The sequence below is a fragment of the Anser brachyrhynchus genome (genome assembly GCF_964034855.1).
Source record: "Anser brachyrhynchus genome assembly, chromosome: 2".
NCBI lineage: Eukaryota > Metazoa > Chordata > Aves > Anseriformes > Anatidae > Anser > Anser brachyrhynchus.
Genome location: NC_137695.1, coordinates 119970345 through 119991955, shown reverse-complemented (window position 1 = coordinate 119991955; position 21611 = coordinate 119970345). Strand labels below are relative to the sequence as shown.

Genomic DNA, 21611 nt, shown 5'->3' with positions numbered 1-21611 from the left:
AGCACAAAAAGGCAGAGCAGAAGCAGGAAATGCAGAATGCCATGAGGCAGAAATTACAAATACTCATAAAACAGGAACTGGTTGAAGTAAGGCCTAATTCTGTCTCTCAGCCCTCTCTACCAGAAGTGGAGATCGAGGCCCAGCTGCCCACTTTCTAGCTGGAGGAAAGAGTAACCTTGCCCTATTGCAGTGTCGGGGTTAGAAAGTGAGAAAATGAAAAACTATGGGTATTTAAAAAAAAAAAAAGCAGGTTGCAGTGACTGTATATTCAGTGTGTGGGATGGATGTTGGGTCAAGAAGATGACTCCTACTGCTTCACTGCAAGCCCAAGGGGGCATTGCACATCACCTGAAAGGGACGTGGGGAGCTGGGGGTCAGCCTTTTCTCACAGGTAACTCGTGATGGGACTAGAGGGAATGGCCTCAAGTTGCTCCAGGGGAGGTTCAGGTTGGAAATGAGGAGACATTTCTTCACAGACAGAGCAGTCAGGCACTGGGACGGGTTGCCCACAGGGAGGTGGTGGCGTCACCGTCCCTGGGGGTGTTCGAGGAATGGTTGGACGTGGTGCTTGGGGACAGTGGGTGACATTGGTGGTAGGGGGACGGTTAGACCAGATGATCTCGGAGGTCTTCTCCAACCTTAATGATTCTGTGACTCTACAACCTGACCCCCGCATACACCCCCCTCCGCCCCGGGCACCCCACAGAGGCGACCCCTCGGCCCCGCCCCGCCTCCCTCCGCCCCGCCCCGGGGCGCTCCGCCTCCCCGCGCGGCCGGGAGGGGGCGGGGCCGCGCGCGAGCCGACGCGGCTTGGGCCTCGGCGGCGGCCGTCGCGGCTCACGTGAGCGGCGTCACGTGACGGCGGCGCCAGGCGAGCGGCGGCGGAGCTGCGGCCGGAGGGCGCCTGCGGAGCGGGACGGGGCTGCCCGGCCTCCCGCGGCCTTCCCGGGCCTCGGCCCCCGGCCGCCCTCCCGACGGGTGAGTGAGCTGGGGGGGGCGCGGGGCGGGTGTCTGCCGGTGTGTGTGTGTGTGGGGGGGGTGGTTCAAGGGGAGTTCGGTTTCGGTGCCTTTTTTTTTTTTTGTCTTTATTTTTTGCGTTTTGGTTAAAATCCTGTTTTCATTCAGTTATGCGAGGGAGCTGCGTCTGTTGGGGGCGGGGCAGCGCGTACCGGTTTGCTCCCGGTCCCTGCAGCGAAGGGAGCCCGGGAGGGCCAGAACCAGGCTGGGGCAGGAGGCTCCAGCCGGTTCAGGGCGTCAGAAGCTGCTGCTGCGGCCGGCCCTGCGGTCAGCTCCTTGTTTTGGCATCAGTCAGCTGGGGATTAAATCACAACGGAAGGAGAAAGCAGAAGTGGTGAAGGTCACTCTCTCGGTCTGTGTAGCAGGGCTCTTCATCCGCATAACTGGTGGATTTATTTCTTTCTGAATCTGCAGTTCGTGCGCTTGTATGCTTTTTTTATTTATCCTTTACAGTAGTAGACAAATATCTAAATCGGTCCCGAAGTATGGTTAGGAGGCAGGTATATGCGTGCGCAGGATTTTAAGCCTTGTTGTCAGTCCTGATTTGGAAGGAAAACAGTTTCTGCTATTTGCAAGGCTCCTTGAGCATTGTAGGAAGGTAGTGTCTATTGAAATCATTTAGTTTGATTAATTGAGAGTTGATAAGATGGGAAGCTTAGAGTTTAGTGTGTAAGTATACCATACCCTTGTCTGCTCTAGGGAAATCACACTTTAGGTGCTTTATAAAACTTTGATTTCTCAGAAAGTACTAAAGTCGTTTTAGGGGATGGGACTACTGAAAAGAGATTTTCTTTTATTTTTTAGTTACTGACAAACGTTCTGCTCTTTAATACTTTAACAAACGGTTTCAAATCTGTCTTTTTTTTCCTAGGTGCATTTTAAATATCAGTGAAGATGGATATCCGAGGTGCTGTAGATGCTGCTGTCCCAACGAATATCATTGCTGCCAAAGCTGCTGAAGTTCGGGCAAACAAAGTAAATTGGCAGTCTTATCTCCAGTAAGTAAAATATTGCTACAAATCTTTTTTTTTTTATTTTTTTATTTTTAGACTTCTTGGGGTTTTGGGTTGCACAGGAATATTGTTACAATGTGGAACAATCTGTCTTGAGGTCATGTGAAGGGTTGGAAAAAGTCTATATTAAATGCAAGCGGTTGGGGATTTTTTTCTTATTACAAGAAGGAACTCTGCTTTTGTGAACTGAAGACAGTAATAACAAATGTAACTTTGTGTAAATGCATGGTTAAAGAGTCTGTTTTTCTCATTACCAGTGAAGAACCTTTCTCAATTTTAGCTTTATCAGACAGGTACTAAAGTAAATCCAATTTACAGTAAGAGTTGTCTTATGTGTAGGTATAGTTTCTGTACTGGTAAAGTGCCTTTTGTGTAAACACAAGTTGTGCTAGCAAAACTGGTCCGGGAAAACAAACTGTACCTCAAATAAAGGACGAATTGTCCTGGACAGCAATTGAAACAGGTAAATGGAGAAGCAGACAATCTGCGGAGAGTTGTGCTGTTTCAGGTAGGATCAGAATTTCCTGTAGAAGTAATAGCACTGGAGCTGGTGGGAGAAATATCGTCTAAAGAGGATACAGGGACAAGCTGAGGAAAATAAATTTGTGTATGAGGTAGGGAACAAGGAAAATAAATAGACATTCGCTAGTTCTTTCTGCTCTGTAATCTGAAGTAAAATGTGGAATGCCTGCATCCCTGCATTCCTCCCCCTGATCTATGAAGAATATCAGCAAAGTGAGAATTGTTATTGTCTCTTGAATGTCCCCGTGCTAGCAAATTAGTTACAGAGGAACTAATGCTGAAGTAAAGTGGTAGATATCTTGGTGATTACAGAGGTACAAACCATGCTGATGGGGCTTTGTGTTTATCATTGCACCACTTCACAAACGGTGAGTGTTTTTCCAGATGGCTGTGATATATATGTAAATATTTGCTAGACAGTAAAAAAGGATTGCAAAACCGTACACATGGAAGCTGAGAAATGCTTACACAGTAGAAGCTCATGAATGACAACCTACTAGAGAGCACTGTGCTGTGGAGCTCAGTCCTATTCCATTTGTTCAGTTGGAACTTTTTTTTTCCTCTTTGTATACCTGCATGGTAAACTGGATTAAAGAACTGATCTGTTGAAGCAGCATCATTTTCTGGGTTATTTTTCAGATGGTTCCTGGTTCAGTTAGTGTGACATTACAGTGGCTGTGCAAAAGAGCAAGGTTGGAGTGGTAACTTGAGAGTGGCAGCTACCAAGCACTTGTTGACATGTCTCTACGTGGCTTTTGCTGCTACTGTATGCCTTGTTATCCATCGGATAGGAAACGTGTTCTGGGGAAGCCTGCGTGACCGTTTCAGTGCTGTTCTAGTTGGCAGTAACGGGTTAGTGGAAGTACAGCTGTTCACTGCTGATCTGTTGAGTACGCAGTAGTCTTCTCTGAGTCTCTAGTGGTTCAGGCTACTGGGCTGGTAAGGTTGAGCTGTTGCTTTTGTTGGTATAGGGGATGGTTCTGTTTGGCAGAGGGCTATATTTTGAATATATAATGTAATATTAATTGCTTGAATGTGTTTCTTGTGGTCTACTATTTATAACCCACCTTCGTTCTTGGGGTTCTTTCTCTGTGGTGATGGATAAGGATTGGGCAGTTTTGTTTTCGTCAGCAGCTTCCTATATAACTTCTGACCAGTAGGCAGACTTGATGGTTCTTTTCCAGGTCCTAGGATTTTACTTTGTTCTGCTGTGGAGTCTATGAAAGGAGAATGTGTCAGTTATTTCCCCTCTTGGGCTTACTCAGGTTTTGGAGACTACTGTAGTGCATCTGACTAATGTTTGTGACCGTACTGTGAGACTGCTCGGTTCTCGGTGCCCTCTACATGTCAATGACAGCGTGTCCTGTTTATTATTGCTCCGAAATAAACGTAATCTTTGTGTTTTGTATTTACTGATAACAGGCTGTCTGACTAAGGTAGCTCCAAGGATGAACTCGAGTGGTGCCAGAGGGATCGCAGAGCATTGTGAGCTGTACTTCCTTGGCTGACGAGCTTACTTATCGTTACTTACTGGAAAATATCAGCAGAACTTTTGGGGTTTCTAAAGAAGAAAAGATTATTTCTGTTTTTGAATGTGTCCTTTCTACAACAGCCAAATTTGGTCATGATTATGTCTTTGAAGCTAGTGCTTTAAGGGATTTGTAGGAAAGTCAGCTAGTGCAGCTGTATTGGCTGGCATTTCTAGAAGGAAGCATGCTATATTACTGACTGGAAACTTCTGGCTTCTGGTGACCTGTTAGAGGCAGGTCGGAGTGGTTTGTTCTGTCCTATAGAGTAGAAGGAAGGTGGTGTACTGATGATTTTGAAGGACAGTTCTCTTTGTTCTCTTCTTAGCTGCTGTTCTGGCAGTCTGTGCAGTTTGTGAGGTGAACTTCCATGTAAAGCCTTCACCGTAGATGGAGATTTACTGAAGTCTTCAGACATGTTTATATTAGAGGAAGGAATTTTGTCTGGTTTTCGTATGTTAACACACCAACTCAAGCATGACATAATTTCTTTTCCTTAAAGATTAGATAGCATTTCTGTAGTTAGAGTTAAAAAAAAAAAATCACAAATTCTTGATTTAAGGATTTTTTTTAAATCTAGTTGTGACAGTTGTATAAAGATGGTTTAAAGTCTGCACCATTCACAGCAGTGTAGGAGTCTGGTCACAGAGGAAGGACTTCTGAAGTTCCTTTTTGCTCTCTCTCTTCCTCAGTGGAAAAATAAAATAGCTTATGAGCAGTTGGTCAGGCTGCAGTAGCCTGACTTCTGTAGAGTTAACTCAAGCTAAAGATTAACTGGCATATTGTTTATTTCATCTCTGAAGGTTGTAACTGTAAACTAAATGTCAAACTAACACAACTGCTGACTTTGATATTTTCTATGTATATTATTGGCATAAAAAAGTGAAATATTTAAGTATGACAGCTGGACATGTCACCTGTGTTTTCCAGTGTTCACCATTCCAAAATTAGGCTGTGGATTTGTTTTTTTTTTGATACTGAAGCTTACGGAAATAGCTGGAATTCGACACACAACAGAAGTTTCTGAGGGAGAAGAAACTAGCAAACCTTAAAACTGTAGAATGTGAACTGTAGATCTAGTTACCTTTTGGAAACTAAATGTAGTTGAGGCCATTAATTCTGTGCAGACTTTCCTGCCTTTGGATCTTGAAACTCCTAGTAATTTAGAAATGTTGGTGCTTTCTGTTAGTGGAAAAAGTGGTATGCTACTGTTTTGTACTGTGTGCTCGCTTTCAGTGTTTGTCTCAGGGTGTCAGAATGCCTTTGTAGGGTACCTTATCCTACAGGAAGGAAATTTAGTTTTGCTTTTTAAAGGTAGTAAGTGATTTTTTTGGAGAAGTGAACACATTTTGGAAATTCCATCTTACTACATTTGATAGTACCTGTGTAATCAGCTGAGGTGCCTGGCGGCTGTTCTGTATTTGGCTTCCTACGTGTTTTCAAGTAACTCACAAGTGTTTGTGAATTCTGATTTTAAAATACCTGTTTTAGTTTCCTAGGGGTGGGAACTTTCTAAAGCAGTTTAAGTATTATCTCATACTTCAAAAGCAAATCTAGTCTCAGATAAGCTTCCTAGCTTGCAGTGTTTTTTTTTTTTTTATTTTATTCAATACTGTAGAGTATGTTCAGCTTGAATGTTAGCTGTCAAGCAGTTGGATCAGGTAAATGCCCTTTAGGTATATATAAAGTACTGTAGATAGCTGATTAAAAGAAATCATGTCTTGACATCATGGTAGGTAGCCCTAAATATGAGCTTCACACTTGCAGCAGATGGTACTTAGTGTTGTTTTTTTTTTAAGGGGGGAAAAAGTCCACAATGATTTTGATTAAGTTATTCAGACAAAGAAAAGGAGGAACAGCAGTTGGAGAAAATGTATAATTAAAAAAAAAATCACAAGATTCTGAATCATTGTTAGAGACCAAGAGGTTTAAAAAATGGTGATCTCACATCCATGCTTTTTAAAATCTGGCATGGCTGCAGTTAACAGTCCTGCAGCGAGTGCCCTCAAAGGCAGGACTTTGTGCTTCAAGCACAGAGCGTTAGTAACAGGGTTACAGAACTCCTGATCCAAACCAGATTATATCCAGACAGCTGAAGCTCAGTCAGGATTACTGTTATTGATAGACAAAAGACTGTGTAGACGTGTCCTGGAAAATAAAAGCAATGAAATTGAATGGTTGTTAGGAATTGGGATGGAGGGAAGCTTTGGTTACCTTGTTTGCTTAAAGGGGCTGGGAAATCCCACTTTTCCTTGAAAGTCAGCAAATGTTTTCTAATAGCCTGTCTGTAAACAAGCATTGCACTTCTTGGGCTGAGGCTTTTTTTCTATCATTAAAGCTGAAAATTAAGGGTTCACCTTAAGTCATCTTTGAAGTGCTTCGGAAGTGGCAGTATTCTTTCTTATAAACTCTTCTTTATCGCTGTCATCCAGGTGTTCCTGACTTGGCCAGCATTGACTGAAACATGAGTGGCTGCTAGTCATGCATCATTATGGGCAGTATTGTTAGCAAATGAATTGTCCTCTTTTTTCATCAGCTACCCAAAGTCTATTTTTAATAGGTGAGAAAGAAGACTGCTCAATCTAAAAGGCATGTGGTGGCAGCATGGTCATTGTTGGCTAATTATTTTTTCTCTGTAACTAGTTCAATTTTAGTAGGAACTACTGTCAAAGACTACCACGGGCTGTGTAGTCAATCTTAATTGCCTTTTCTCAGCACATATGAAGATATTTCTTAAAAAAAAAAAACACCAGCTAGAATACAAGAATGGCTCACGATGTACTGGATTGCTTATGTTTTTGCTTGAAAAGTAAATGTGAGAAAAGATGCCTCTAATGAGGCTATCCTGAGATATAACTGTTTAAGGAAGAATAGAAATGAGAACATGATGTACATCTTATGTTTCTGTAGTTCATGAGTCCAGGCGAGACAACTACAGAAAACTTGCACTTTTATTTGGGGTTTACAAGGATTTTAATGGAACTTCTGTTCATGGAACATCGGGAAACTGACCCAGAACATCGGGAAACTGACCCAGAACATGGAAAAGATGGATTAAAAGAATCAAGCTACATAGATTTGAAAAGTGGAGGAGGCAGTTGGCTCAGTGGAAATGTTAAGAGGAGATAAATCTTGGAAACACTTAAACAGGGCAATGTCTAATATTTTCATCCTCTGTGACTTTACTTTGATGATGATGTGAACAGTTTTCTTCTTTCCTGCAGCACTCCTGATTTTAACTAGTAAAGCTAGTCACCTATAAGTCTTGGATTTTCAGGACTATCTGATTTAAAATTAGTTTTCTTATCCTAAGACTACCTGACTTGCACTATTTTGACTTGTTCATTGTTGAATGTGTGATGGTAAGTTTTACATTGTGACAAAAATAAACAAACCCCAAGGATATTCTGCCAGCTCCTCGGCTGAGTCAACAGCTTTCCGAAATAGCTCTGATGGTGGCAGTAACCCCTTGAATATTGCTATTCGTTTTAGTTAAGGAAAAGACCAAATGGAGATCTGTTAGCTTGTAATTGTCCTGCAGCAGTTTACTATCTCAAGTCCTCTTGCTATGTGTTTGGATGAGCTCGTGGGCATATCAGCTTTTAAATTATCAAGAAAAGCAGAAATGTCTTAATTTATGAAAGCTAAAAATATATTAGGAATCAACCTCTCTATACTTCTGAAAATTCTCTTCAAGGCTTAGGACAAACTTAAAATAACAATTTTATTTTTCACCACTAATTTCAGGTTGGATTAGACTGTTACTCGTAATTATGGCATAAAGTGCTAGCTGTGTGTATTTCAGTTCTTTCAACTACTTCCCACTGACCATCGTGTTCAGCCTCTGGAAGCTAAAGAATGATTTAGAGAATGCTGTTGAACAGAAGCAATGCACAAGGAAGGATTCAGAGTGATTGTTCTGTTACTAGAGTTTTAAACTCTGCATTGCAAGGCTATCTGCAGAAAGGAGCTCTTTATGTTCTGCTGTGGGATATAGGATTGATAAAAATGATTCTGTTGAGATACCAAGTTGAAGAAAGTAAGGTTTTTAATACTTTATCGTTTGTATGTTGCTAATGGTTTCATACTTTGCTTTTCAGAGGGCAGATGATTTCAGGTGAAGACTGTGAATTTATTCAAAGATTTGAACAGAAAAGAAATCCAGAAGAGAAACAAGAGCTGTTGCAAACTGAAGGCAACCAAGTAATTTTCCTTTCTTTTTAATATCTTTTCAGGGAAGGAGAATGGAAGGAAATTTTCATACCAACTCTATTTCAATGTTGATGATACAGTTAAGATGTTATGGAAGAAGTATAAAACTTGTATAAAAAATAACTTTTGCTAAATATAGCATGGAGATTTTCCTAATCAGTCTTTCAAGAAAGCACCTTGCTGACTTTTGCTGGGGAGTATTTATCTTGTTTGAAAGCCATAAAATGATTTGTAGAGGGTAATAATCAATGACAGAAAACTTTTCTTTGTTGTATAATGCCAAATGTATTCATCTTTTACTGCAATTGAATAAAATGTTGGGATGCTTAATGTGTAAGACTTAACTGCGAATTAATGAGGATCTGTTTTGTATTATCAAAAGGAATGAACACAATTGTTAATATTAATTTTAATGTCTTTTATTTTCTAGTGTGCTAAAACATTTATAAACTTGATGACTCACATCTCGAAGGAGCAGACGGTTCAGTACATTCTCACTATGGTTGATGATATGCTGCAAGTAGGTCAATAACCTCTTTTATTTTTAAGTCTTTAAAGGAATGTTTGTATGTTTACTTTGTCTAGTTCAAGTCTAGTGAATGTTAGTAGGTCTCATGGTGCTTATGGGCTCTGACATTAGTACATGCCCTGTAGCTACAATATGCAATGGGTGATACCATCTCCTGTGCTGTGCTTTACCCCACAGGTAAAGGCTCTCACTGGCCCACTCAAACAACTGCATTAGTTCTAGTTGGTTACAGAAAGTAGTTGGAAATAACCGCTTACTTGATTCTGTCATGTTCAGCTAGATGCAGATGCTTTCTCGACATTATGGTCGTGCACCGATGTTTCTGTATTCAGGGCCTTACCATGTTAAAGCAGTGACATGGGCGACATTCTTAAAGTTAAATGACTTAAAGTTGTTCAGGCTTTATGGTGATAGAGCAGAAAAGAGGTGTCAGTGCAAGTTTCTCTATGTACATTTGCTTTTGTTTGAATTTGGATGTCTTCTTCGCTTCAGAAATTCTGCCTCAGTTTCTGAAAGGCTGTGGCGACTTCGCAATGCTCTGTGACACTTCATTATTCAGACATGCCTTGCTGCTGGCAAAGAGGTCTTGTGTGCAGGTATCTGCTTCACATTCCCCCAGAGCTGCCTAGCCCTCCATGCTTCTGCTAGACAAGGCTGAAACAGGGCTTCTACTTTCTTTTGATCTTGTTCAGATAGTAAAATGCTGACAATGATACCTTACAGACCTTTTGTTGCGCACTTCCAAGGTGCAAGGTTCTTGTTGGAGAGCAGGATATTTATTGGCCACTAATTCTGTGACTGAATTTAGTGCAGGGCTCTGCAACTGGCAAGCACAGTAGAATCCACAATAGTGGAAAGGAAGTCTCCTGTCTTCGCCTTAGTGGACTTAATTCAGTACATCCAAAACTTTAAGCAATAAATTGTTCATGGTGCCACTGATTCTCTCAGTGAAATTGTTTTGAGCAAGGATGCCTGCTGTATATTCATGAGATGAAGGAAGAATAATTGAAAGCCACCTTTGATGGCTGAAACTTCTAGAAGCTATCATAAGTAATAATATCCAGCTTTTGTCTGTGATAATGACCATCTGCGTCTCTTCTATTGTCTTTCAATGCTTTTTTTGTGAGGTTGTAAGAAAATCATGTCAATTGTGCTTTGAGTGTGCTAGAAGCCCAGCTGGCTGTCTAGGATTGTTCCAGCAGTTCTACTCGGGTTTGGTTGTTGTTCTAGGGAAGATTTCTTTTGGAGGCTAATGTGGAAATTGCATTCTGAGAACATCACCGTTCTGTTTATGAAGATGGAAAGTGTTTGCATACTGGATCCCCAAGGAAACATTCATTTCCCTAATCATGTGCTAAATGCTTGGAACAATTTTTGAGTTAGTGACCCCATCACACTTCACAGCCTGTTAATTATGAAATCTTTAAGAATCTGCAGAGTAGTTAGTGGAGGTAGCAGTACCACCCAAGTGAGCTTCATTTAGCATCTGGCATTTCTGAAAAAGGATAATTATTCAACTGTTGATGTGAATGTTTAGGATTTTCTTTTTATTGATCTATTCAGCTGCCTAGAAAGGTGCAGCACTACGTATTTCAGGGCCATCAGCTGTTCTCCCACCTTTCCTCCTGTCATTGTGTCACCTTAACAGCAAACACCAGACTGATTTTCTGATTGACAGCATGTTGAAGTTATTTCAGCTTTCCTGCTTCCAGACCTGTCTCCTTTGTAGTTATGTTGTAAACGTTGACTTTATTTTTGCTCTTTTTAGCTAGACGTTTTGTGGCACCAGTATAGATGCTAACAGTGACTTATTTGATAAAGCTGTCATTTTTCCTTAAAGTAGTTATCACAGAGCCGAAGCTTTTTGTGAAGACTAAGTTCCTGAGATCTTAGTCTTTTCTTTTATTCCACAGTTTGAACAATAGAAATGGAGTTTTTGAGCTTTTTGATACATGCCATATAGAGTATTAAATGCTTGAACAGTGAATCACTGGAAGAGTTAGGAGTACCAGATAATGGCTGGCACCTGATCTTCCTCCCCACGAAGTAAGCAGGCCAGAAATTTGCAGCCCAGTTGGTGCAGTACCACTGAAACTTTCAAGGAAGGGTTGGCTGTAACTGTGATACTTGGTAAAATGCCGGTATTTGGATCTTGGATACATTCAGATCATCTTGTGTTTAATAGAAGGTACTCCAATAAGTGGACTTGTCCAGCTGATTTTTTCATCCACGGTATTGTTGAAAGGGTGCTGTACGAGTGGTAGAAAGCCCTTCAGTTAGTGGAGTTTGAAAAATTAAATTCAGGGGATAGTGGAGACTGAGATACTGCTCTCATGCAAGTCTCCTATTTACAGTGTCTTGAACAGTTTTGTCTTCCTTGATAGAAATTGTGTATTTGTTTGGAGTAGCTTGACTTCAAAGGGGAGACATCTCTTTATAATAAAAGCTTACAATCCACTGGGCTAGATAATATATGGAAGTGCTGAGGAAACATGGGAATCCATATACTTCATTTTCTCTAAGAATATATTTCAGGCTCTTAGAGCTTCCCTCTCTTCAGGTTTGTGTGGCTGCTTCTCTGCTCTGCTTTAAGGTTATAGCCGCTTTGTGCAGCGGTTACTAGGTAAAATGCTAGAAACAGCTGTGCATGGTGCCCTAGTTCAGGTACTTGTGATACTCTGGGGTTTAGTGTAGAAGTTCTGCAGAGCAGACTTGTGGTGGCTCTGTCCTCTTGGTGCTCAGGCTGCCCAAGGTGAACCAGCTGCACTTTTGGAAGAGCTCGCTTCCCATTGAGAGGAATGGAGAGGCAGGGCTAGCTTGCACTTCTGGTTTTGTTCATAGAATGCACAGGCAGACTCAACAAAAGGGATTAGTGTAGAAGTGACAGTATGTGGAAGACTTCCTGGATTTTATTCAAGCATAATGAAAAATGGTATCATTTAACTAGTCTCTCATTCTGGTTGATCAAAAGGATATATCCATTTTTACTGTAACAGGTGTTGGAGCACTGAGATACTGTTAGGGTTTCAAAGTTTAATTCCACCCTCCTCAAATCTCCAGCTTCAATGTCAGCATGCTGAAATGGACTTGTATATGCAAGGAACTGTCGAACTGAAAAATTTCCAGGGACTATTATAATCCTGGATACACTCTGATAAAGCGTATTAACATATCAACATAAGGATGAGCAAAAGTACCTGTCTTCTGTTGAATGCTCTTACAAGTCTCTGATCTTCTCCCCTCTCCCTATTTTTACAGGAAAATCATCAGCGTGTTTGTATCTTCTTTGATTATGCAAAACGTGGTAAAAACACTGCGTGGTCCTACTTTCTGCCGATGTTGAATCGACAAGATCTTTTCACTGTGCATATGGTAAGCTTCGAATGAATCCATCTCTGAAGATGGTGGAGAAAAATGCTGTTTATTTTCCTTTTGGAGATTTTGGAGTCTGCAATTTCATCTGCTGCCTGGACTTCAGAGTTTTTCTAGTTGGAGTCTAGATGAGTCATTCTTAATATAAGCTGGACTTAACTTTTTAGAAGGAAAAGCTGTGTTGTTTGATGTTTGGGTTTTTGGGGAGACTAGAGTAGATGTTAAGGACTCAGAAAAGAAAGGATTTTAGAGTTAGGCACAGTAAGGCATAACTAGAAAAGTAACTTTTGTAACAGCTTCCAGTCAATGCTCCTCATCCTATATGAACATTAGAATTTAAGTTCTAATCCTGTGACAGGAAATCTTGCTGAACATTACTCTGTCAAATTATTATAACGCTGTTAAAAAATGGTTCGTAAGCATACTAGGGAGGAAACAGCAGCTGCTGTTGTAGTGGGTTTACCCTGGATGGCAGGAAGAAAGCCCCCACCCAGTTGCTTGTCCAGTCCCCCACAGTGGGATGAGAGACAGAATTGGAATGGTGAAAGTGAGAGAACTCGTGACTTGAGAGTAGGCAGTTTAGTAAGTGAAGGAGGCTTGGGGTGATGGTGGTGGGGTAGCAACAAACAAAAATGGGGAAAAAAGGCACCAAAAAACAAAACAACTGCTGCAAAAGCAGTCAGTCACCACCAGCAGACTGATGTTCAGCCAGTCACTGAGCTACTTTGGAAACTGCCTCACTCCCCCTCAGCTTTCTTGCTGAGCATGATGTTTTATAGAATCACAGAATGGTTTGGGTTGGAAGGGACCTTAAAGATCACCTAGTTCCACCCCCCTGCTACAGGCAGGGACACTTTCCGCTAGACCAGGTTGCTCAAAGCCCCATCCAACCCCATCCAACCTGGCCTTGAACACTTAACTCAGAACATATCCGTTTGAGTTCAGGTCAGCTGTCCCGGCTGTGTCCCTTCCCAGCCTACTTGCTGGGAATGCCAAGTGAGAAACAGAGGCATCCTTGGTGTTGTGTAAGCACTGTTTGGCAATGCCTAAAACACTGGTGTGTTATCAGCACTGTTTTGGTCACCAGCCCAAAACAGGGCACCGTATGGGCTGCTATGAAGAAAACTAAGTCCATTGCAGTACAGTGGAAAGGCGCCTGCAATAGTCTTCCCACTGCATCATGGAGCTGTATGCAGGCAAACTAACACCTGCTTCAGTAATTTTTTGTTTAAACTGCTTCTTTATGTATAAGTTGGCTCAAATATTTCTGCACGTATGCTGCAGGCTGTAGCGTATAGTTACTTTGAAAATAATTTGAAAAGGCTGGCATAGAAATGTACTCCTCTGATTTGTTGTGTATAGTCTTATGCTGTAGACTTAATGAAAACTTTTAGTTTGGCACCATTTTTATGTTTAAATTTCATTCTTAAATTCTACCTTTCCTTTTGGTTTTCGGCTGTTCTTTTTCTAGGTTGGAACCTTTTTCCATCTGGAAAATGACTTGCTTCAACTTAAGTACAAAATACATGGTTGCAAACTATTATATTTGTGTTGACATTTGCATTAATTGCTTAAAGTAAAGTATGTCTTAGATCATTAAGAGTCTTACTGCTGGTGAATTTCTGACTTCAGTAGAATCCTACAGATATAGCCCATTGATAGGCCCATTCTGAGTTCTTCTTTGGGGCTTTGTGAACTTCAGCAGCTACAGCTATCTGATAACCTTGTGAAAACGCACCAGTTACTAGGAAGTAGAAGCAAAAGAAAGCTGAAGAAACCAAGTTGCTAGGCAGAGAGATAGAAACCTATCCGTCTTCCATGTAAGGGGCCATCCTTTACCTAAACTTGGTTTCTGGAGCTGGTAGGACTGTCCTCTAACACTGAAGACTGAAACTGTTAGATTTGAAAATCCATTCATTCTTTTCTCTTTCAGGCTGCAAGAATTATTGCCAAACTAGCTGCTTGGGGGAGAGAACTTATGGAAGGCAGTGACTTGAATTACTATTTCAACTGGATTAAAACTCAGCTCAGTTCACAGGTAAAAAGCTACTTCTGTTTAAACTCTACAGTGACTTTAAATTTAGAAGTTTGAATTAAAAAATAAAAAATAAGGCTTTTCGCTTTTTCTGTTGGTTACCTTTCATTGTCTACTGGGCACTAAGAAAACGTGAGGGTTTTCTGTCTCCCTGCGTTGTTTTGCTTCTCATAGCTTGTTTCTAGGAAGAAAAATCCCATGGCAACAGGAATTGAACATGAAAACTTTTTTCCAGTTTACTACAGTATGCCTTTTTGTAGTTGCCACTTGAAACTAAATAAATCCTGATTTATTTGGACAGAACTTGTATGGCATTACCTCAGTGTGAACTGCTTCCTGCTGGCATGTCCTTCAGATATGAATCTTTCTCCTTCGCCTTCCGTTTTGAGGTTTACCCACTTCTTCCCCTCAGTCCTTACGAAAACCTAGTGATTCGTCATTCTCTAAGGTAGTGCTGAAAGAGAAGTAGATTACAGAGAAACATAATTCAGTGTGTTTAGTAACAGTGTATTTTTGCATAGGTTTCCTAATTGTAGGCTTATTAAGAATTCTGTGTTTTTCTCTGGAAGAAGAATCTTAGTCAGAATTTCTTTCAGAAAGATTCAAGAGAAGAGCTTTCGAATCCTAAGATAAAGGTGGATAAAAGTCTTAAATCTATGCTTAAGCTAAAAAAGGGGAAAAAAAATGAAATTGTGGTATGACACGGTAAGCTCCAAGCATATTCCTCTAGACATGATGGTATGTGTGTGAAAGAAATACAATATATTATTCTAACATATTAAGCCAAAAAAGTATCTAATAAATTAACTTTTTATAACTAGAGGGATGGGAAAATTGAAGTGGTGTTGGGAACAACCTTTCTGTAAGCATGAAGGACAGCTCTGATTTTATGCTTTTTTTTTTCTCCTAGAAGTTACGTGGTACAGGTGGTTCTGTGGAAGCAGGAGCAGTCTCCACAAGTGATGTGAGTGTTTCTTTAAAGCTTGTCAATCTGCTGTTTAAGGCAGGTGATACCCACTCCTTGGATTAAGGTGCAGAGGTGTTCTGGTATCAATAATAGAAAATGCTTCAAATGGAACTGTACAACAACAGAGTGCCAGGTGATGGCGCCAAGAAGCAAAAGTATTTTTAAAATCACTGGTTTCACAGAAAATGCTGGCAGTGGAAGTATGTATTTCCAAAGTTGGATTGGGTTATGAAAACTGTAGATGTATCTGGCATCCTTATTGTTAAAACTTGAAGAGATGGTGGGCAAATTTGTTTAATATTTGAACAATACTGTCTGTTTAGCACCAAACTGTCTGACTAGTAGAAGACAAAGCATGAAGCTTCTGGGTCTTGTAATGTGCAGACCTTAAGGCACATCAGCTGTTAAAGCAAACATTGCCCCCGCAAACTTCTGTAGCACGAAATTACAAGAGTGCTTTTGAAGCTATAAACTGTTCGTATTTGAAGAGCCTGAATTCAGAGGAAAGTGGATTGTCCTTTTCTCATCGGTATTCATATATATTGAATTTCTTGTAGCTATAATGGGTATTGGGCTCCGAGATGAATCTAGGCAGTATAGCAAATGCAAGTGATGATAACACTTCATTTTCATCTTTGTTGTGGCACAGTGAGGCAGTTTATTTTGCCTTTTGAATGTGGAGTGGAATTCAGTGTGGTTTTTGTTCCTCTTACAACCTGAAAGTGTTTGTAGTCTTTCGGAAGATTTAAATATGAGCCTGGAATTTGTTTCTTTTCTAAAAGCAGTCATAGCTTTAAAGCATTAGCTTCCTGTAGAGAAAAGCCTCTTAAATTACCGCCTGACCAGGATTTAAAATAGTAAAGATGGAAGACTGCTATGTATGGCCATAGGTAGGGGGGAAATTACAATCTGAGAGTGGTAGTCGAAGTATTTCAGTATTTTGTGTTTAGGTCAGTGTCCCATACTGTTAGGTTTTGTTAGACTCTGTCATATGGCCGTAGGACAGTGAATAGTTCTATTGCACGCCATGCAACTTGTTACAGAGGTGTTAAGCTATTCCAGTTTGGTTAGAAATATGTGTTCATTGTGCTGTAGCACTGCATGGATGTACCACTGCAGGGTCCCAAAGCAGCAGAACTGATGGTACAGATATGTTCTAGGATAATTAAGTTGGGCATGTTTGGTGTTGACTTTGTTTCTGATTTCAGATCTGGCTTGTGTTGGGTTTCCAAGCAGGTCCTAACTAATTTATATCAGAGTAAATTAATGATGCAATGGTAAAATTCTTAGATTGGGATTGATGTCTGGGACATAGGAAATTTCAGTTGTAATAATGTTGGAAGAGAATGATTTTATTATAGTTTCTTTAAGAAGTTCAGGAGTACACAGGTTGGTGATGCAGATAAATTAATACATTATTTGGAGCAGGAGTGTTTGTGTGTTTATACTATTTAATTTGCATGGAAGTCTGAGAGCAAATAGCTACCCAATAAAATAAATGTTGTTTGATTTGGATCTAGGTGTTTTGGAGTCACTTTTTACGAAAAGGTCTCAAAAATAAGGATGAATTCATTCTGTGACCCTCATCAGACATTGTTCTGTTTGTCTTTTATCTTATTTTCGTATGGACTGGCCTAGTTTATTTTTTTCCAGTAAATGTTTGAAAGGTTTGACCTTGTGTTATGCGACTGATCTAGCTTGAGACTTTCAAGACACTTAATAAAGAAAAAGGCTTATAGGAAAAAATATTTTATCTGCAGCATGTCTGAGTGTTAGTGAAGATAATACCAGAATCTGAGCACGAAGGGAGAATAAAATGCCACTTCTGTAATAAATTGGGATCTTTCTTTTTACTGACCAAAAAACATTTTTGAATTTCAGCTGATCTTGTTACTACATGAAAAATACGTACATTTAGAGCTAGAAAGCTGTTTAATGATTAAGTCTGTGACAGTTCATAAAGGAATCTGGATGAAAATGGAATTCAGTGATGCATCTCACAGCATTTTTCTGATGTGAAAGTTTTACTCGTTTTTCTTTTCTTGACGCAGTATTATGTGCTAAGACTTCAATGAATATAGAAAAAATTAAAATGCAGGCTAAAGTTTGAGGATGGTTTTGTGTACTCATCTTCCTAATGTTATCTTTTTTGTGTAAATGCACATCTCATTATGGTGAGCATGGTCCTTTGTGGCACATGCATAGGAAAACATAAAACTGTAATGGCATCGCTGCTGCTCTGAGTCGAGAATGGAAATGGGAAGAAACCGAGCTCAGTTCCTTTGACTACAAAGGCCTCCAGCAGACTTAACCAGGCTCTATAGAAGTTTGCTGATTTATTTTCTGGTATGCTCTATAGAGTAGTAATTGATTCAGTTGATCAAATGGCTCTGGCACTATAATCAAACAGAAGGTAGCCTTCATACGTGCTAAAAGAAGGCATGTTCAAATGAGCTATGAAAATCTACTGCTGGAATGGTAAAATGGCATTGCTTGCATAACACTTCTTTCCTATTCAAAATGCTTCTGTTTGTATTTTACTTCCCGCCTTTCCTTTTCTTGTGCTTTTTTTGTTTAAATAAAGGCTTGGAAAGCATTGTAAGGGTGAGCCTTTTTTAACTCAGAAGTGTTGCTGAAGAAATGTGTATTGAAGTATGCCAGTAGAGCCGAGTTTGGAAAACTGAGCTTTAGCACTTGCCCACTTAACTCTTCTTGTAAGAAGTGATGTGTTCTTCTTTTCACCCAGAGCTCCCAGTACGTGCAGTGTGTTGCTGGATGCCTGCAGCTGATGCTAAGGGTCAACGAATATCGCTTTGCATGGGTAGAAGCAGATGGGGTAAACTGGTGAGCATTTTTTTTACTTTATATGGATATACTTGACCTTTACAATAGCATTTTCCCAAATGACTACTTTGGGAATAGAATTCTCTTGCAAAAGACAGCTTCTCTGTTGGAGTACAAAATGTATTTGTTTTCAAAAACTCATACAGTCAAACAGACAAATGAAACTGCAGATGTGGGTACCAATGTGAGACCTTAATGCTGCTTTACTCTTCATGGAGTATACATAAATATCTGAAGGGTAATAAACCTGCTGTCTGCCTTCAACTGAAGATGCTTTGATTTTTTTTCACTTGTTAAAACAAAAACTGAAGAAATGAATTTCCGCTAATTATTATCATCGTCTTTGTTTGGAATTATTTAATTGCAGTATGTTAGTGAAAGGAGAAACTAAGAAATATGTTCTAGAGCTAAGATCCTGTTTTTTAAATTTATTTTACATATGGCTTCAAATAGATCTTAGTTCAAATTCACTTCATAAATAGCTTTGCATGAGGCTAGGATGGTGTCAGTCATCTTTAAAAATTATAAATAACTTTTCTGTCTTGTATGTTTGGGACAGTGGCTATACAGTTTTAATTTTAAGAAAAAATAACATTGTACCCTGAGCTGGAGAAAAGTCAAAGTGGTCAGTGAAATTATTTTGGGACGTCATTGGTGGTATGAAATTTGACAAGGGTAAAAGCTGGGTTCTGCACCTTGGATGGAGTAATGCCTGACGCAGCTACAGGATGGGAAACACGTGGCTGGGGAGTAGCCCTGTGGAGGGGGACCTGGTGTGCTGGTCAACAGCAGGCTCAATGTGAGCCAGCAGTGTGCTTTAGCAGCTAAGAAGGCAAACCTCATTTTGGGATGCATTAAGTACAGAATGGCCACTCAGTCAAAAAGGCGATTCTCCCGCTATGTTTAGTGTTGATGCGGCCTCACCTTGAACATTGTGTGCAGTTCTGGGCTCCACAATATAAAGGGATGTTCAGGTACTTGAAGCATCCAGAGGTGGGCAACAAAGCTGGTAAAAGGGATGGTAAAGGGCATCTCCTGTGCGGAGAGGCTGGGGATGCCTGGATTGTCCTGTCCGGAGAAAAGGAGGACTAGAGGTCACCCTGCTGCTCCCTGCAGCTCCCTGAGGAGGGGAAGCAGAGGGAGGTGCCGGCCTCTGCTCCCTGGGAACTGACGACAGGATGTGTGGGAACGGCACAGAGCTGTGCCAGGGGAGGGTCCGAGTGGATGTTAGAAAAAATGTCTTTACCGTGAGGGTGGTCAAACACTGGAATGGGCTTCCTAGTGAGGAGGTGGATGCCTCATGCCTGTCAGTGTTCGAGAGGCATTTGGTTAATGCCCTTAATGATATGTTTTAACTTTAGGTTATGTCTGAAGAGGTCAGGCAGACGAACTAGATGATTTTTGTAGGTCCCTTTCAACTGAACTATCCTAATTTTAAAATGAAAGGTCAGAAGATGCTTATGTGTGTCAAGATGATGCTACTGAAACAAATTTTTTCACTAAGCAAGCTGATACAATAAACTATTGAAGTGTTGCAGTAAGTCTACATTTCAAACTTGTTTATTTCACTTTTGATACGTTTTGAAAGTAATTTTTAATTGTGTTAGCTTTTATTTGGAATGCACTTGTAAATTGCTTCTTAAATTTTCAAAAGTTCAGCTGAACGAACCTGTATAACTCTTTCTTAGAGGTCTTGTGATATCATTTCTTCTCTGATTGTTCTCTGTACATGTGTCCTGTCCAAGATGTGTTACACCTATAGACTTTTTTCTGAAAACCCACATGTTAACTAGTGATTACTTACAATTCAGACATTACATGGAGAAGTAGAACTACAGGAACAAATTCAATCCTTGTAGATTTTTGTTCTGCCTTTCTATTCTCATTTCCTAACTGAAAAACACCTGTGTTTCTATTGGAATGACATATGATGTTCTAAACTTGCCACTGGAAAAAGAATCTCAGTAAACTTGAAGGTGGATACAGTACCACAGTAGTTCAAATTGGAAAAGCTTCTTTGTGGCCGCATGGCTGAGGAGGAAATATATTTATTTTTAAAAGATGGCTTTCTGAACAAGCTGCTTGTGCAATGATAAATACTGGTGCAGGATACTGTGAAGTGGGTTGCATACTCATCTCAGTAGCTCTTTCCAATAAGTTCCTGTTAGACATTTATTTTCATGTTTCTGTGCAGAACAATACAATGTATGCAGTTAATTAAAAATCAGATTATACTTTTGTTACTTTTTCAGTATCATGGGAGTCTTAAGCAACAAATGTGGGTTCCAGCTCCAGTATCAGATGATTTTCTGCGTGTGGCTGTTGGCATTCAGCCCTCAAATGTGTGAATATCTCCGTCGGTATAATATTGTTCCAGTGCTGTCGGATATTCTTCAGGAGTCAGTCAAAGAGAAAGTGACTAGAATCATCCTTGCAGCATTTCGGGTAAGTGTCATTTGACTGCAGTCTCACTGTTCTTCTCTCAGGTGAGCAGATGTTAGATGCTGCTGGTGCACAGCTGTTTCCGTTAGGCATTAGGTATCCTGGAATGAAAGCTTAATTGTCCCTCTTTTTTTGTGAGCTGAGTTTTGCCACAGGTAACAGGCATGTTTTTACAAGTAATGTCTACTATTCAGTTTCTTAAAATGAAATTGATTAAAAACAAAAAAATGTAGTGCAGGCTACTTTAGTTCAAGATGTTTTTTTTTCTACTGGTCCTAGTCTAAAAGGCTGGAATTTGCTGATACCTGATACACTTTTGCCTTATGAAGCAACCAAAATATTAAAAATAAAATACATTATAATCAGGTATCTCTTTGTCTGACTTAATTGAATTTTATCTCCTAGTCCAAAAATCTTGTCTTGGTCATTCTGTCAAGATGAATATGAGGATATAGCTTACTCACGGTGCCTATGTTACCTAAAATTTCAGGGCCTGTTTAAGATAACTTGGAATAACTAAGCACCAATGCTTGATGTTTTCATTGTGAGAGTGCAGGCTTGTGTTCATGAGTGTTATCTCTGAATGTGCATGCTCCTCAAGTGTCTTGTATGTGATACGAGGCTACTATGACTTTTAATTCTTGCGTCCTGAGAAGGAGACGTTTATTTTCCTGGGTGGTAATTGTGTTCTAGTAGTAGGTGTTGAAGGCAGATTTGGATGTGGAGAGGGCAGTTGTTGTTTACTGACTTGCTGATCAGCTGTAACTAGCAGTGTGAAGGTGCTTAATCTGTGACTTAAATGGTCTGTCTAACCAAAAGCATCTGTCACTTTGAAAAACTGGATAAGGCAGATTATAAGAACATGATTTTTATCCTATTAAAGGAGGTCAGTGATGTGAAGTATCCAGTAGGACTATTCTTACTGTATTCATCTCTTCAGATGTTCTAGTGTGCTTTAGGGCCTTGATGCTAGGATTAAGCAGGGAGCTACAGCAAGGCAACTTAAAAAAAAAAAAAAAAAAAAAATGCTGAGGGGCTCAGCAGCTCATTTTCAACTTCTTCCAATTCTTGAAGTCGTAAACAGGAGAAAAAAACTTCTAGTTTTTAGGGTTAGTGTATCTTTGCAAGACAA

The 21611-nt window shown here is 40.1% G+C and overlaps 1 protein-coding gene across 2 annotated transcripts in view; it reads left to right on the top strand.

Annotated features, from left to right (window-relative positions):
• The first annotated feature begins 779 nt into the window (after positions 1-779).
• Positions 780-21611, top strand: part of ATP6V1H (ATPase H+ transporting V1 subunit H) — a 40590-nt gene continuing 19758 nt past the window's right edge. The window contains exons 1-9 of one of the 2 annotated variants that reach the window (XM_080581169.1): positions 780-978; positions 1889-2015; positions 8179-8281; positions 8721-8810; positions 12078-12191; positions 14125-14229; positions 15137-15190; positions 17940-18037; positions 20290-20482. In XM_080581169.1, coding sequence (XP_080437295.1) covers positions 1912-2015; positions 8179-8281; positions 8721-8810; positions 12078-12191; positions 14125-14229; positions 15137-15190; positions 17940-18037; positions 20290-20482 — 861 coding nt within the window. In that variant the 5' untranslated portion in view covers positions 780-978; positions 1889-1911. Of the gene's footprint in view, positions 979-1331; positions 1443-1888; positions 2016-8178; positions 8282-8720; positions 8811-12077; positions 12192-14124; positions 14230-15136; positions 15191-17939; positions 18038-20289; positions 20483-21611 lie in introns of those variants that run through there. The other variant, XM_080581170.1, reaches the window with a different exon arrangement.